The sequence below is a fragment of the Balaenoptera ricei genome, chromosome 18, assembly GCF_028023285.1.
Source record: "Balaenoptera ricei isolate mBalRic1 chromosome 18, mBalRic1.hap2, whole genome shotgun sequence".
In the NCBI taxonomy this organism is placed as follows: domain Eukaryota; kingdom Metazoa; phylum Chordata; class Mammalia; order Artiodactyla; family Balaenopteridae; genus Balaenoptera; species Balaenoptera ricei.
In genome coordinates this window covers 2,981,825-2,996,473 of record NC_082656.1, presented here as the reverse complement: position 1 = coordinate 2,996,473, position 14,649 = coordinate 2,981,825, and the positions used below count along the sequence as shown (strand labels likewise).

Sequence of the window (14,649 nt, the reverse complement as noted above, 5' to 3'; positions counted from 1 at the left end):
CTTTTTTAAAATTTATTTTATTGAAGTAGAGTTGATTTACAACGTTGTGTTAATTTCTGCTGTACAGCGAAGTGACTGTTATACACATATACATCCCTTTTCGTATTCTTTTCCATTATGGTTTAGCCCAGGATATTGAATATAGTTCCCTGTGCTCTGCAGTAGGACCTTGTTGTTTATTCATCTTGTATATAATAGTTTGCACCTGCTAACCCCAAACTCCCAATCCTTCCCTCCTCCACCGCCCACCTCCTGAAACTCATTATTGAATGAATGACTGAATTAAAGGTGAAAGGAAGGAAAGCTTGGAAGGGATTTACCTGTGCCTGCTTTACTTTGCATTTATGGATTTTGCTCACTTTTGCACGGTTACTTTTATTTTTGCCTTTTAAATTTTTTCATTATTTCTACTATTGCCTTTCTTGGAAAGATGAGTCTGGGATATAATTACAGTGAGCCTAATAATGTGAGTTTTTCTTATTTAACTAACTCCCAAATTTCTTTGTTTTAAAATTATTTTTGAGTGAAATTTGCTACACCAACTTCCATGGGGGTAAATAACGTTGGTATTGACATAATTGGTGTGAGAACGAGCACAGCCTGTGGGTACTGAGCAAAAAGACATGAGGGGTAAGCTTGGTTATGAGTGGATGAAATAGATCTAATTTTAGCTTTATTAATTTTTCTTTTGTACATCTTAATTTTAGGTGCTGATATCAGATTTTCAAATACGTGAATTGGTTTTTGATTAAAAAAAGAAACCCAAAGGCTTATGTAGTTTTCTAGTATTACCATAACTTGGTAGGCTGAGATTTAGAATTCCCAAGAGGAGTGTGGGGAGGTGTGCTGAGAAGTGAAAATAAAGTCCGTAATTGAATCATACTAAATCATTGTAAAAACCAAGTATATTTTTGTTCCTCATTCTGCTCTGCCGCTGCCTGTCTTTATTTTCTCCAACTTGTTAATATATTTTGAAAAGAAGTTAACAACTTCGTGCATTCCTTCTTGCAGAAACAGTGGGCCTTGTCAGGCCTGAAAGCTTTGCCTCTTGGTATTTCCCGCAATTGACGTGTTAAGCATCTCTTGATACAAAGCTGTCTACACAGTGGTCTGGCCCTGTTAATTTGCCTCATTCGTGAGTTCCCGCCTGTGTTAGGCCCTGCGTTCGGCAGCTGGTAAAAATGGCGAAGAGCGGGGTTCCCAGTTCTCGGAGCTGGCCTCCTGCGGAGACAAGACTTTCCAATGCCAGTTGCAGTCCGCGAGCGTGGAGAACATGTGGGCTTTAGGGGTGCTTGGAGTGAGTACAGGTTGCGGCTTTCCCACTGTTCGCTAGTGACCACAGACATGTTCGTTTAACCTCTGAAAGTGTTCCCTTATCTGTAAAAAGGAGATTGATAGTTTGTGCTCTAGGATTGTGTGATTTCCATGAGAGAACCTATGTAAAGTACATGGTACACTTTTGGCATGCCGTGGATGTGTAGTAAGTGTTTGTGGTTTTTGTCTGCCTTCCTGGGCGTCATAACAAGTGCGATCGAACCGATACAAGAAGATGGTCCTTCCTTCCCATTAGATTAGTGATTTTTATCTTTATCAAGGTGTTGAAATGCTTTTGGAAGGTATAAAATTTGCTGCCAGTTTCCGCCTATGACTTGGTTTAGCCTGTTTACTGAATCTTCCTAAAATATATATGTGCTCAGAAATCAACTCACCGTCCCTGTTTTATACTTTGTGGCGTGCTTGATGCTGTGCCCTGGACCTCACTCAGTGCCGGGCAGGGTCCTGAGAACCTACTAACCTTGTTCCTGTGTCCGTGCTGTGAGACGCAGCACATATTGTCATCCCTTCATGCCTGATGAAGAAATTAGGCCGAGGAGGAGAGAGAACGCGACCAGGCTCACACAGCTGATAGTGGTTACAGCTGACATCTGTTAAATGCTTTCTGTGTGCCAGGCACTAAGATGTTTTTTTAAAAAAGTGTATCGTTTAATCCTTGCCACTTTGTGAGTTAGGTTCTGTGGTAGTAGCAGAGCTGGATTTTGAACCCATATCATTCTATTTTTGTTTTTTATAAAATAATTAAAAATTGAAGAAAAATTACATTCTAAAACATTTTTAGTGTCATATGTGGAATGTCGCGGGGAATGTGAAAGCGATACCTGTGATGACAGGTGTCACCACGATATGAAATATCAACGAAAACCAAGATTTTGTTTATGAAGAAAGTATTTGTATTGAATACCCCCAGGTCATGTTTTTAGTTATCAATGGGAACTGTTCTTTGGGTTTCAGGGCCTGTTTGGAGTTCCTGAGCTCAGCGCCCCAGAAGGATTCCGTGTCGCCCAGGAGAAGGCCTTGAGGAAAACGGAGCAGCTGGTGGGCCGCGTGTGCTCCACGCCGCCCGGGCCCCAGACCGTGCTCATCTTTGACGAGCTCTCGGACTCCTTGTGCAGGGTGGCCGACTTGGTAAGACGCCGGGTGTGGGCCGCAGGCCACCTCTCACTTTTGCAAGTTAAGCTCAGTGTGTTAGGTTCAGTACTGGATGGTAAAGTTAGGAATGTTTGAGAGCTCTTGGGTGTAATCTGTTAAAGTGAAGTGTGCTGTTGAATGGGAAGAACGTGTAGGAAAGGTCAGAGTTAGTATTCGTATTTTAACATGTATATTTAATAAAGTAGATATGTAATATGTAATGGAAGAATGATTACGCACGTGGCAAAGATTCTTCATGTGACAGAGGTTCTTCATTTATGAAAATGTCTACCAAAATCCTAGTAGAACATTTATCTGTACCTTTACAATAAAATTAATCTTATAAAAAACTAGTTTTTATAAGCCTTTTCAGGAATGTCTTTTCTGATCGAAAATAAGGTTTTGACATCAAACTGATTGTATCAAAGGCGTCTTTTCCCCACGTTTTGAAGTTGAGATAGAAGTGCCCGCAGGTCTCTCCGCCAGCTGAGACGCCCGCGGCCGAGGTGGAAGCGGGATCCCCTCTCAGCCCAGGGCGGCCGCGACATCGTAGTGGCACGCCAGTCCCCAGTCGTGGTCACGCCTGCTCCTGTCTGCACAGCTCTTGCTTCACGTTCACTCTGCACGCAGCCCCACCCTGGCCGGGCACTGGGGGTGCGGCCACGAGTGAGACAGACACAGACTCCGACCTCGTGGAGCTTATGTTCTGGTGCTGGCTGTCTCGTAGCTCTTACTGGCACTGGACCCAGGTAAGAGCTTCACCTGGATTGACTGATTGAACCTTCTGGGCATGTCTCCACCTGTCGTCGACGAGGAAAGAAAGGCACTAAGAGGTTACGTTCCCCGGCCCGTGAGTGGTGGAGCTGGGCTTCGCGTCCGGGCCATCTGGCCGCAGAGGCCTCGCTCCCCACGCTTCCAGGGCTGCTGCCGCCCGGGCCGGATGGAACCTTACCTGGCGTGGCAGGAAGGTCGCCTCCCATCTTGTGAGAAAGTGTTTCTTTTCACAGTTATTGGGCGGTAAAATCGACTTCTCCTAAGGGATGGTGCAGGTCTGTGAACGTGGACTCTGTGCACGTAGCCGCCCCACGGTCAGAATGTGTAACTCTTCCGTCACCCCCAGAACGCTCCCTGTGCCTCGCGCCCACCTCGCCTCTCGCCTCTGGCAACCTCTCACCTGTTCTCCGTCCCCGTAGTTTGTCCTTTCTTAAGTGTCAGCTAAGTGGAATCATATTTCCCGATTGAGGCTGACTTTCTTCACCAGAGTGGCAGCTCCCCGTCTGTGCTTTCCTTCTTCGAGAGCCTTCTCGCTCTCAGCTTCTGCGCTGAGCCAGTAACACCTCCGCTGTCCTAGACTCACTGCTGCAAGTTTCGCAGTTGTAAAGAGATCGGCAGAGTATCCATCCTGAAGGGCTTTCCTGAGGGCGAAGTGAGCTGTGCCGCGGGCTCCGGCAGTCAGCTCTTGCTTTTTCTGGGTTTGGGTTCTGCCCCTCCAGGATGTGCTCAGCGAGGGCTCATCTTGTTGGGGGATGTGGGAGACGTACTGTCAGAAAAGAGGTTTTGAACCATCTCTGCTTAACGGTGCCACTGAAATCTGAAAGGAAAGCGCCGGTCAGCAGATTTCACTTATTTGTAATTGAGTATTGGCTTTTGCGGTCAGAAATCCCAGAACTTACTGGGTGTTTGTTGTCTTAGCCTCTGTCTTAATTAACTGGTGTTCTAGCATTTTTTCCACATTTCTACTTCTGCTCTTCACGAAAAGATTTTAACTTCTCTGCCCCATAGCTTGCCCTATTTTTGAAGTTTTTTATATTTATGAAGTTTGATAATATCTCATTCAAAAAGACTAGGATGTGATTTATACATGTAAATCTTTGGGTCAGAAAGCTCAAAGAATCTTCTTCCTTTTTTGAATTTTTAAGATTTTACCGACTAGTGAGATCAATACCACATAAGGCATGAGTTTTATAAACTGGTCATTTTGTTTTGTTTTTCTTTCTTAATACAGTCCCCGTGGAACTGTATTATTTTCCTCACCGCTATCACAAATGAGTTTTAAAACGTATGCTGGTGTTTTGAATTTTAATATTGATTGTAAATTGTGCACCATGCAGATGAGTAATTTATATAGCATCTTTTAAAGTTTACACAGCTCACTTTTCAGGTGCCTTAGTGCAGATGTTATCCTACTGTTACGTCAAATGTTGTATCAAACTATGGATTTATATGTTTCTACATTAAGAACTATTTGATAATAAAGTTAGGACATTTTACTTTGTGGTGATTTTATTTCACGTTATAGCCGTACACGTTGTCTTCACGAGAATGAAGAAAATATGCAGTATTTTGTAGTTTCCCTGCATTTCTCTTTTGCAGTGTACTGCAGTTAACATGAAAACTAAAATCTAGAGATTTTATGAGATTTCATTAAAAAAAATAAAAAGGGGATTCTGGCTTAAATTCTAAGGTCAGAATAGCAGGTCTAGCCCTGCGCCAGGTGGGCTGCAGCTGGGGATTCCTATTTACTTAAAGGCAGTCCTTGTTCTCTGCACAAAGGCTGGAATGCAGTTGACTCAGCCTTGAAAGGACACCAGGTGTGAGCGTTAACTGGAAGCGCCTCCAAGCGATGTTCATGGAGCCAGGTAGGAACACTTAGGTAGAAAGCTCCGGATTATTTGAAGCGAGAGTCTGCTCTTTTGAATGATAGAAGTCGGAAGAATTCACTTGGGTTTTACATTTGCAGGAGGGAGACCTCTCTAAAAATCAGTAAAAGTATTTTGGAATGTATTTGAAAATGAAACGGACTTGGTTCCCGGGAATAACAGAATTAATGAGTGTTCAGGAAGAAGCTGCTCCTCCCGCTGGTTTATGAAAGTTCCAGTAATGGAAATGCTGGGTCAAGGCAAATGGCACATTTTAAAGCTCAGGTTTTCATTTTCGCCCTCAGACCCTGGAATCAAGCTTCCCATCAAACGCCCTTTTGCTTTTGTCTCCCCTCCCTTAGGCCGATTTTGTGAAAATCGCTCACCCCGAGGCAGCATTCAGGGAGGCCGCGGAGGAAGCTTGCCGGAGCATTGGCGCCATGGTGGAGACGTACGTCTGCCCCTCCTCCCAGACCGTGCTGGGCCGCGGGGGCCCCCGGGTCTGTGCCCCAGGTCGTCTGTCTGCAGGGCTTGTCCCTGCCCGGCGGGGGATGGGGCGTGGGGTTGGTGTGTGAGCCGCACGGCTGCCCCGGCCTGACTCTGGGCCGCCTCCCTGTCTGCTGTCCCTCAGTTTCCTCACTGGTCACGGGGGTGGTGGAGTGGTCTGCGTCTCAGGGCTGCTGGGAGGAGGATGAGGCGGTAAATGCAAAGGGCTTGTGATGCTGGGGGCGCGCGGCGGATGCCCGGGGTCCTTGTTCTCCTCGTTGAAGGGGTCTTCAGCGTCTCGGGGGCAGCGCGAGCTGGCAGATGGCCGTGCGGTGGAATCGCTGTCGCCCGGGAGCTGTGGCCGTAGGGCGAGAGGCCAGTGTGGTCACCCCTGCCCGGTGGCCTTGCGGTCCCCTTGGGGCTGGGATTGAGGGCGTCTGGGCACATCGTAAAGGCAGTCTGGGAGCTGCGGCAGGCGCAGGCTGGGGTGAAGTCGGTCACCTTAAAGGGATTCGGAGTAAATGTAAGCATGCTGGTCAGAGTAATGGGGAGGGGGCAGGGCGCCCACCAGGAGGGGGGGTCAGCCAGTGCGGGCGCCCGGCCCCCCGGCTGGAAAGACCTCAGGACCTATGTCTCCCGGCCCAGCGGAGGCCCCTCCGTACCCCGGGGCTCGCGTGGGGTGTACGGCTGCTGCTGGCCGGTGCCCCCGGCAGCGTTTGCCTTTTTGGGACGGTGCGTGCGAAATCCGGCTCCTTGACCGGGTAAGCTGGTCCCTGCAGACTCCAGACCCCAGCGTGCTGGAGGCGCTGGAGCCGAGGGCTGCTGGGGAGGTGAGCGGGAGCCCCGGGCCCCTGCCCAGGGCCTGCGTGCTGCGTCGGCGTACCTGGGCTCCTGGTTCCGCGGGGGGGCAGCGGACGCCACGGTCGGTAGAGAGGTGGTGTCGGAGGCTTGGCCCGCGGTCCCCCCTTGGCCGTGGAGCGCAGCTCAGCCCTTTGCTGGGACCGGGCCCTGCCCCCCGGTGGGGCGTGGGTGCTGCCGAGGGACCTGGCCGTCGTCCCCGGACAGAGCCCAGAGCCTTGCCCTCCGCCCTCCCGGGCGCTGGCTCCTTCTCCCCCGTAGCCTGAGCCGCACCCTAACTGCCCAGGGCAGCTTTGAATAGGATGCCTTCCCGTGCCAAGGAGAATCGACTGACTTTCCAGTGGTGGAAAAGCAAGCATAAAACTGGACGTATTGGTTTAGAATTAATGCCAAACACAGACTAGAATACAGCCTTTATCTCAGAGTCCTGCAACGTAGGACACGACGTGGGAGATGTGCTCAAACCTCGGACGTGGGTCCGGCCGGCCACCTCGGAACGGCTGCCCTTGGACGTGGGCGGCCGGGCGCCGAGCAGCCAGAGGAGGCGGCCGTCCGCGCTGATCTTCTCCTTCTCTGGTTCCTGAGGCCGAGCCTGCCCCCCTGCTGAGCGTTTCTCGGCGCCCGGGGCTGCCTTGGTCCCTCAGGTTCAGGGTGGCCCGTGAGCACCGTGGCGACAGAGGCCCCTCGGTTCGTATGAACTTGCAGGGGTTTGATTGTGAGCTGCCCGGGGAATCTGACCTCCCGCGAGCCCCCGAGTGGACCTGGCGGGCAGCGCTCAGCCCTTGCCCTTCCCCGAGGCACCGTGCGGCCCTGAGGGCACCGGGCCTCTGGTGCTCTCGGGAGAGGCACTCGGGAGCTGTCGGTGGTGCCGCGGGCGGGCGGGCGGGCAGTGCTGGGTGGGCCGGGCCCGAGTGCAGCCGCGGACTGTAGCCGCCGCCTCTGGGAGTGGGGGCCGTGCCCAGCGTCTCGCTGAACCCTGGGGGCCGCCAAGGGTCTCACCCTTTCGGGCCGAGGGCACGGTAGCCGGGGCCCACGTGGCTGCAGGGTGCGGCTCCGAAGCCTGTGCCCTCCAGCTGTCCCCGGTGTGGACCCGCCGCTCCCCCGGGGGAGCCGAGGCAGCCCGGGCCCGGCGCCCAGTCAGGACTGCGGGTCTTTGCGTCTGACCCTCCCCGCCCGTCCCCGCTCCTCTCCTGTTAGAGAAGCCATGGTCCTCGGCACGTTGCTGACACGCTGGTTCTCGATGGAAGTGGGGTCACGTCCTGTCTGCCCTTCTGTCCCCAGCTGTGAACTGTGGCTTTAAGTTTGTGCTTTTTCTTTCCGGGACAGTTAGTACTAACACGCTTCCCGTCCCTCACTAGCTGCGGTTATGCCATTCCTGGTCCAAAGGAAGAACAAAACAATACCCCAGACCTTTGGCCTCTGGCTGTGTGGATGCTGGAACTTGACACCATTCTCTTCACGTAAAGCAAAAAAAGAAGGTACTAGAAAATCATTTAACTTTTTTTATTTGTAATTTTTCTAGGTTGAACACAAATGTGGAATTATATCAAAGTCTGCAAAAACTATTAGCTGATAAAAAACTTGTGGATTCCCTTGATCCAGAAACCAGGTACTGCTTCCTTTGCTTTCGTCGCGGTTGTGACTGTGGAGCTGAGCTTGAAAGCCATCCCCTCGGCGTCCCTGCGCTCACGGCCCCTCTGTCCGGACGGTTTCTCCCCAGGCGACGAGTCCCGCGCCCTCCTTGGACGCCACTCAGACGGTGTCTCCTCTGAGAGCTCTGTGCCTGTCTCACCCCGGCCTCCTGCCCAGCTCCGCTTCTCTCAGTCCTCCCGCTCCCAGCCTTCTCTCCTCTGCCTGTTTGTGGGCTCAGCTTCCCCACCCACTGGACGGGAAGCTCCTCGAGGGCAGGGCCTGGTCTGATTTGTTCACTGCTGCATCTCAGCACCCCACAGCCGCGGCCTGCAGCAGGGCCCTCTCCAGGGAATGGATTCCTGTGAGCAGTTGGCGGTGCCATTTAGCAGCATTCCTAAAGTTCCGTCATTGCTGCAGCAGGAGCTGAAAGCAGAGTGGTTTTATTTACCTGGTGGATGTCAAGATCCTTGAAATGGTTGGCTTTGGTTCATACCATTTATGATTCTGAATTGAAAAGACCTCATTCTAACTCAGTACACAAATATATTTGATACAGGACTGTGGATATTATATTTCTTTGCTCAGATTTATTTGTTTATGAAACGTGGTAGAGTTTGTCGTTAACCCGCCTATATGTTATTTGTGTCATGGCACAGAGACGAATGTCTTTTCCTGCCTTCTTGCATTTGTTTATCTCCTTTTTCTTTATGGGGTGCTTACTTGGCCCCGTCTGCTTCCTCCTCTCTTGTCTGTCTCCGTACGTGGCCTGTGACCCCAAGTGAAGCCCTGCCCGCAGGGATCAGTCAGTGGTGGTGTCTCATGTTGATCTGGTGTAGGAATGACCACGCTGTGTGAGAAGCAGGGAGGGGTTGTCTTCACCTGTCTGCCTGTAAGCGGTTACCTGTGCTCCTGTTTCAGTTCATTGATCCTGACGCTCAGGATATGGGTAAAGCTGGCTGTACAATCACAGCAATGGGTCTTATTATAATTTTAGGTTTGAGCATTATTACCTTCGTTAGCAAAATGAGTAAAAGTTGAATGCCTGCTAATTGTGCTGGATTTATACTGAGCTGCTGCTGACTTTGAGTAACAACAGGTTGTTCATGATCTGACTTTACTACAGATTTGCTTTCCCATATTTAATGTATAAAAATGGAAGTAGACTGGCAGACCATTTGAGGTACAAAGGACTTGTGCTAATTGGACATGTACCACATTTCTAGATGTTACTAAGATGCCAATAGGATTTTTATTTTTATTTTAAAAAGTATTTATTTTTTATTTATTTCTGGCTGCATTGGGTCTTTGTTGCTGCGCGCGGGCTTTTCTGTAGTTGCGGCGAGCGGGGGCTACTCTTCGTTGCGGTGCACGGGCTTCTCATTGCGGTGGCTTCTCTTGTTGCGGAGCACGGGCTCTAGGCACACGGGCTTCAGTAGCTGTGGCACGTGGGCTCAGTAGTTGTGGCGCGCGGGCTCTAGAGTGCAGGCTCAGTAGTTGTGGCGCACGGGCTTAGTTGCTCTGTGGCACGTGGGATCTTCCCGGACCAGGGCTTGAACCCGTGTCCCCTGCATTGGCAGGCAGATTCTTAACCACTGCGCCACCAGAGAAGCCCAGGATTTTTAAAATAACAGAATGATAAACACATTGGGAAAAATAATCTGGGTAGAAGATCAATATTCTGGAAAGGAAAGGTTACGTGTGAGTGGAAGGAAACAAGAATTGGAAGTGATAATTATCAAACTGTCATGGCACTTGTATATCATCAGGAGTGTTGACTGGAACCCAGGAAGCACCTTGCATATGGTGAAGGAGAAGTCAATGGCTAAAACAAAGTATTAGAGATTTAATACATTACTTTGTCATGAGAAGATGACGTATAGAAGAAATGCCATCATCATCATATTCTTAGGTGCATTCCTCAGAATACTAGTTTTGTGAGATATTAGAAAGTATTCCCAGAAGGGTCCCATTGATCAGTAAGTTTGGAAATCAGACATATTAATGAATTTTCCTCTCTTGGAGAATTTCAGTGTATTAGAGTCTCTGGGAAGCCCAGCCATAAAGAAACCTGTTTCACTTGGGGTTTTCCAGAACCATCAAGAGCTTTCTTGTTTGCTAAGAATATAACAAACACACTCCAGAAAATATAATGGAGGGAAAGTCCCAGTCACAAGAGCAGCAAAGCTGTGATACAGCTTGGAGTACCCTCAGGAGGGCAAAGTGCAGAACCTCCACATGCACACACCCCCCCCCCCCCGCCAAGGCATGAAAGATGATATTTAAATGGTGAAACATGCTGTATTCTTAGATTAGAAAAAGAAAACTCAGTGGTCTCTACTGGTCTGTAAGTTTGATGTTATCCATTCTAAAGATTTTTGTTGTTGTTATTTAAAATGATTTTGAAGTCATAAACAGTAAATATACCAGAATAGGCAGGAAAGATCTGGTAAAGAAAAAATGCTACAGAGGGATTTGTACCAGATAGTAAGACATATTATAAAAATACCGTATTTAAAAGAGCATGAAGAGCATTATACTTCGGCCAGAAGGTCAATGAGAGAATAGAGAAATTTCAGACACAGACACAAATGTCTGTGTGACTGTATTTAACACAGAATAGAAGTATCGTTTCTCATCAGTAGGGAAAGGCTTGGTTTTCAGTCGATGATGTTAGGCCAGTGGAAAAGTAAATTAATTTAAGATTTAAATATCTTTAAAAAAGAAATCCTAAAAGTATTGATAACTTGGAATGTGGAAGGTCTTTCTTCACAGGATACCAAAATCAGAGCACAAAAGGGGAGATTGATTTGATCATATACAAATTGCAAGCTTTGGTCTGGCAGAGCCCTTCCACATTCAGAGTCAGAATAAACAATGGGACAGATGTTACTTACATGATAAATGTTAATATAGTTATTATGTTTAGAGGTGTTACAAATTACCGAAAAAGAAAAAAAGCGAACCCTCTTATAGAAAAATGGGTAAAGGATTCTTTTCCTGAAACTCTTATTTCACAAAGTAAGGAATGGCAACATATGGCTGTTGAACGTGTAACAGTGTGTAGTGTGACACTGGTACTAAGTGGGATGTCATGGCTGGAGATGGGTCTCCAGAGTTAGAGGCCTTGGCTGGATATTGGTTCCCCAGCTCTCCAGGCCTTATTTTTCTCCTCTGCGCCACCAGGGAAGCCCTAAAAGCCATGCTTTTGAAGAATATTTAAAGATACAGAGAACTGTTCAATGTTTGTGATATAATTTTACAAGAAAAAGCAAGATACAAAAGTCTGTGTAGTTGTATCCCAGCGGGAGTCCTGGTGTAACACGTTGAAAGTGGATTGGATAGAAGCTGGGGGATGTGGTATCAGCCACAGTTGGTTGCCATGGAGATAGTATCTTCACAAGACCAAAGATGCACCTCAGACTGTGCTTCTGAGGATAAGGGTCTTGTTGGGTGTCCCCCCAGACCACCTAGCCTGGCCCCCGGGGACAGTGGCTGTTTCAGAGCCCAGGAATCAAGTTACTGCTCCTTAAGTCCACGCAGAAAGTCAGCAAACTTTTTCAAGTACCTACTATGTGCTGGGCACCAAGCTGCTTTCTGGAACCTATCTTATTTAATGAAGCATGTTCTTCATAGCCTTAAGAGAAAGAAGAAAGAAAAAGTCGTATGTTGGAAGGAAATACAAGAATTTTAATAGTGGTTATCTTTGGTAGGATTAGTGATTTTAGTTTTTTCATGCATTTCTACAGTAAAGCTGTTACATGATAAACCTATGTTATGTAACACGATAAAATTATATTACCCAGTAAATTCCCACCCCTAGTTGATCCCCCTGCCGTCTTTCTTTTCTCTTATTAGAACAAACAGAAACCACCTTTGCTGGAAGAGAGGAGGGGTGTGTTCTAGGTTGACTGTTGAGGATGGGAGATGGATGGGAGACAGATGACGAGGACAGTCTGGGGCTTGAGTGGAGCCCTTTACATTATTTAAGAAAGAAGGTCTGTTGAAGTTTCAGAAATTTAGAAGAACTTTAATTCTGTTCATTCAGTATATTGGCACAATAATCAGGAAGATGAATATATCCATTATAAAAAGTCAAGAAAAGCAGGAGAATAGATCATATATTTGGATAACTTAATTCCAGAAAAAAGTAGTTTTAAAAAAATACTACTGGGACTTCCCTGGTGGTGCAGTGGTTAAGAATGCACCTGCCCATGCAGGGGACGTGGGTTCGAGCCCTGGTCCGGGAAGATCCCACATGCCGCGGAGCAGCTAAGCCCGTGCGCCACAACTACTGAGTCTGTGCTCTAGAGCCCACATGCCACAACTACTGAGCCCGTGTGCCACAACTACTGAAGCCCAAGCGCCTAGAGCCCGTGCTCCGCAACAAGAGAAGCCACTGCAGTGAGAAGCCTGTGCACCGTGACGAAGAGTAGCCCCCGCTCACTGCAACTAGAGAAAGCCCACAGGCAGCAACGAAGACCCAATGCAGCCAAAACAAAACAAAACCAAACAAACAAACAAAGAAAAAAACTAATGAAAGCAAGGAGTGTTACACTTGAGCTCGGTTCCCAGCATGCAGCAGGGTTAAGAAGGAAGAAAACAGTTCTCCTTAGCCCAGAGATTCCACTTCCGGTACAGCATCAGAGAATTTACTGTTCTAAGTGGCTGCCACTAGTTGGAAGCAAAACTGAAAATCTCATGCAGAAAGCCTTTGAAAAACTGTCCAAGTATAAACTGTTTTATGTTTTTAATTATTGGGATTTGGATGGAGTTGAAATAATCAGTCATCACGGTGGCATTCACAGGTTTGCCCTCTGTGAATAAAAGAATACGCTCCTACACGAACTGCTAATCGTAATTGTTTTTCATGTTCTGCAATACCTATACTGGCTTATTTCAACGTTGGTTGCAGCTGGGTTTTGTTCCCTCTTTGTCTGCTATGCTTCAGCTTCCCATAAAGCATTTATAACCCAGCAGTGAAGTCTCCTGCCACATGACTTGGCATCATATGGCCTCAACACAACCATTAAAACATGTCTGTGTTTGCCCAACATTTAAGCTTGTGGAGTGGAAATCATGAACGCTATTGGAGCCCGTAGCAGAGGCCCCAGATTTGGTCGGAGGTGGGGGACAGTGTTTAGAGACCTCACCGTGGCGGATAGGGTGTCTCACGACGCAAGGACTTCTGACATGAGGAGGGCCTTCCTGCAGGGTGGCGGACTTGGGGCACGATGGCCCGTTCAGCGTGATGGCAGTACGTTCTGGACTAGGATGATGGTGGTAGAGAAGTTTAGAGGGCTTAATTTGGCTGATTGCCCTCCCACCCCCCAATAAACAGCTACTATTTGCTGAGCTGTTTTCATATGCCAGTAAATTTGTGATATGCAATTATACATGACTTACATTTTAGTAATACTGACAGAAGCGCTGTGAGGTACACCTCTGCTTCCTGGTCCCCCGATGTTTATCAGTCACATCTGCTTACGAGTGATGGTAGATCATTGTCTCCTGGGCATCAGGGACCATGTTTCCACCCTAATAGATCTGAAGAGCTGTGTGTCCCAGCCCATGCCTTTGTGGCCCAGCATGGTAATGTCTTGTTTCCAGGTCACACAGGTTTTTCTTTCATTTAGTATGTTACGAGTTCAGTATTTTTTTTTTTTAAAGAATAGGTGGATGCTTTCCTGTTTTAAAAATTTGTTTATTTTTGACCACGTTGGGTCTTCGTTGCTGCGCGCAGGCTTTCTCTAGTTGTGGCGAGCGGGGGCTGCTCTTCTTTGTGGTGCGTGGGCTTCTCATTGTGGTAGCTTCTCTTGTTGCGGAGCACAGGCTCTAGGCGCGCGGGATTCAGTAGTTGTGGCATGCGGGCTCAGTAGTTGTGGCTCGCGGACTCTAGAGCGCAGGCTCAGTAGTTGTGGCACCTGGGCTTAGTTGCTCCACGGCATGTAGGATCTTCCTGGACCAGGGATTGAACCTGTGTCTCCTGCGTTGGCAGGTGGATTCATAACCACTGCGCCACCAGGGAAGCCCACGAGTTCAGTATTTTGATTCCCCTGGTCCCTAATGGGAAAGTAAATCATCTTAAATTAGCTTATAACTAAAAAGGGAAAGATGGGGACTTCACTGGTGGTGCAGTGGTTAAGAATCCGCCTGCCTGTGCAGGGAACACAAGTTCGATCCCTGGTCCAGGAAGATCCCACATGCAATGGAGCAACTAAGCCCGTGCACCACAGCTACTGAGTCTGCGAGCCACAAGTACTGAGCCCGCGCACCTGATGGTCTTTGAACTCCCTAAGCACTTTATTTGTACCCCGGTTAGGAAACTTATTATTTCTTTTGCCTTGTGTTCGTTCATTGTAACAGTACTTATCCCCGTCTGGGCCACGCCTCATGGGTGAGCAGAGTATCATTCTGTTCAGTACACGTGCTGAGTAGGAAATGTGTTACAGTTATGCATGCACACCTTCATGCAGAGTTCAGGCAGCATGTGTGTGTCCCACAAGGACTTAATTTGGTGCGTTGTGTATGGTTTGCAGCAGATATTCTTGAAGGAAAGACAGTGGAAAAG

The 14,649-nt window shown here is 48.2% G+C and overlaps 1 protein-coding gene across 1 annotated transcript in view; it reads left to right on the top strand.

The window, feature by feature from the left end:
* Positions 1-14,649, top strand: part of MIPEP (mitochondrial intermediate peptidase) — a 140,915-nt gene that overhangs the window by 824 nt on the left and 125,442 nt on the right. The window contains exons 2-4 of the mRNA XM_059902621.1: positions 2,290-2,463; positions 5,468-5,556; positions 7,972-8,058. Coding sequence (XP_059758604.1) covers positions 2,290-2,463; positions 5,468-5,556; positions 7,972-8,058 — 350 coding nt within the window. The remainder of the gene's footprint in view (positions 1-2,289; positions 2,464-5,467; positions 5,557-7,971; positions 8,059-14,649) is intronic.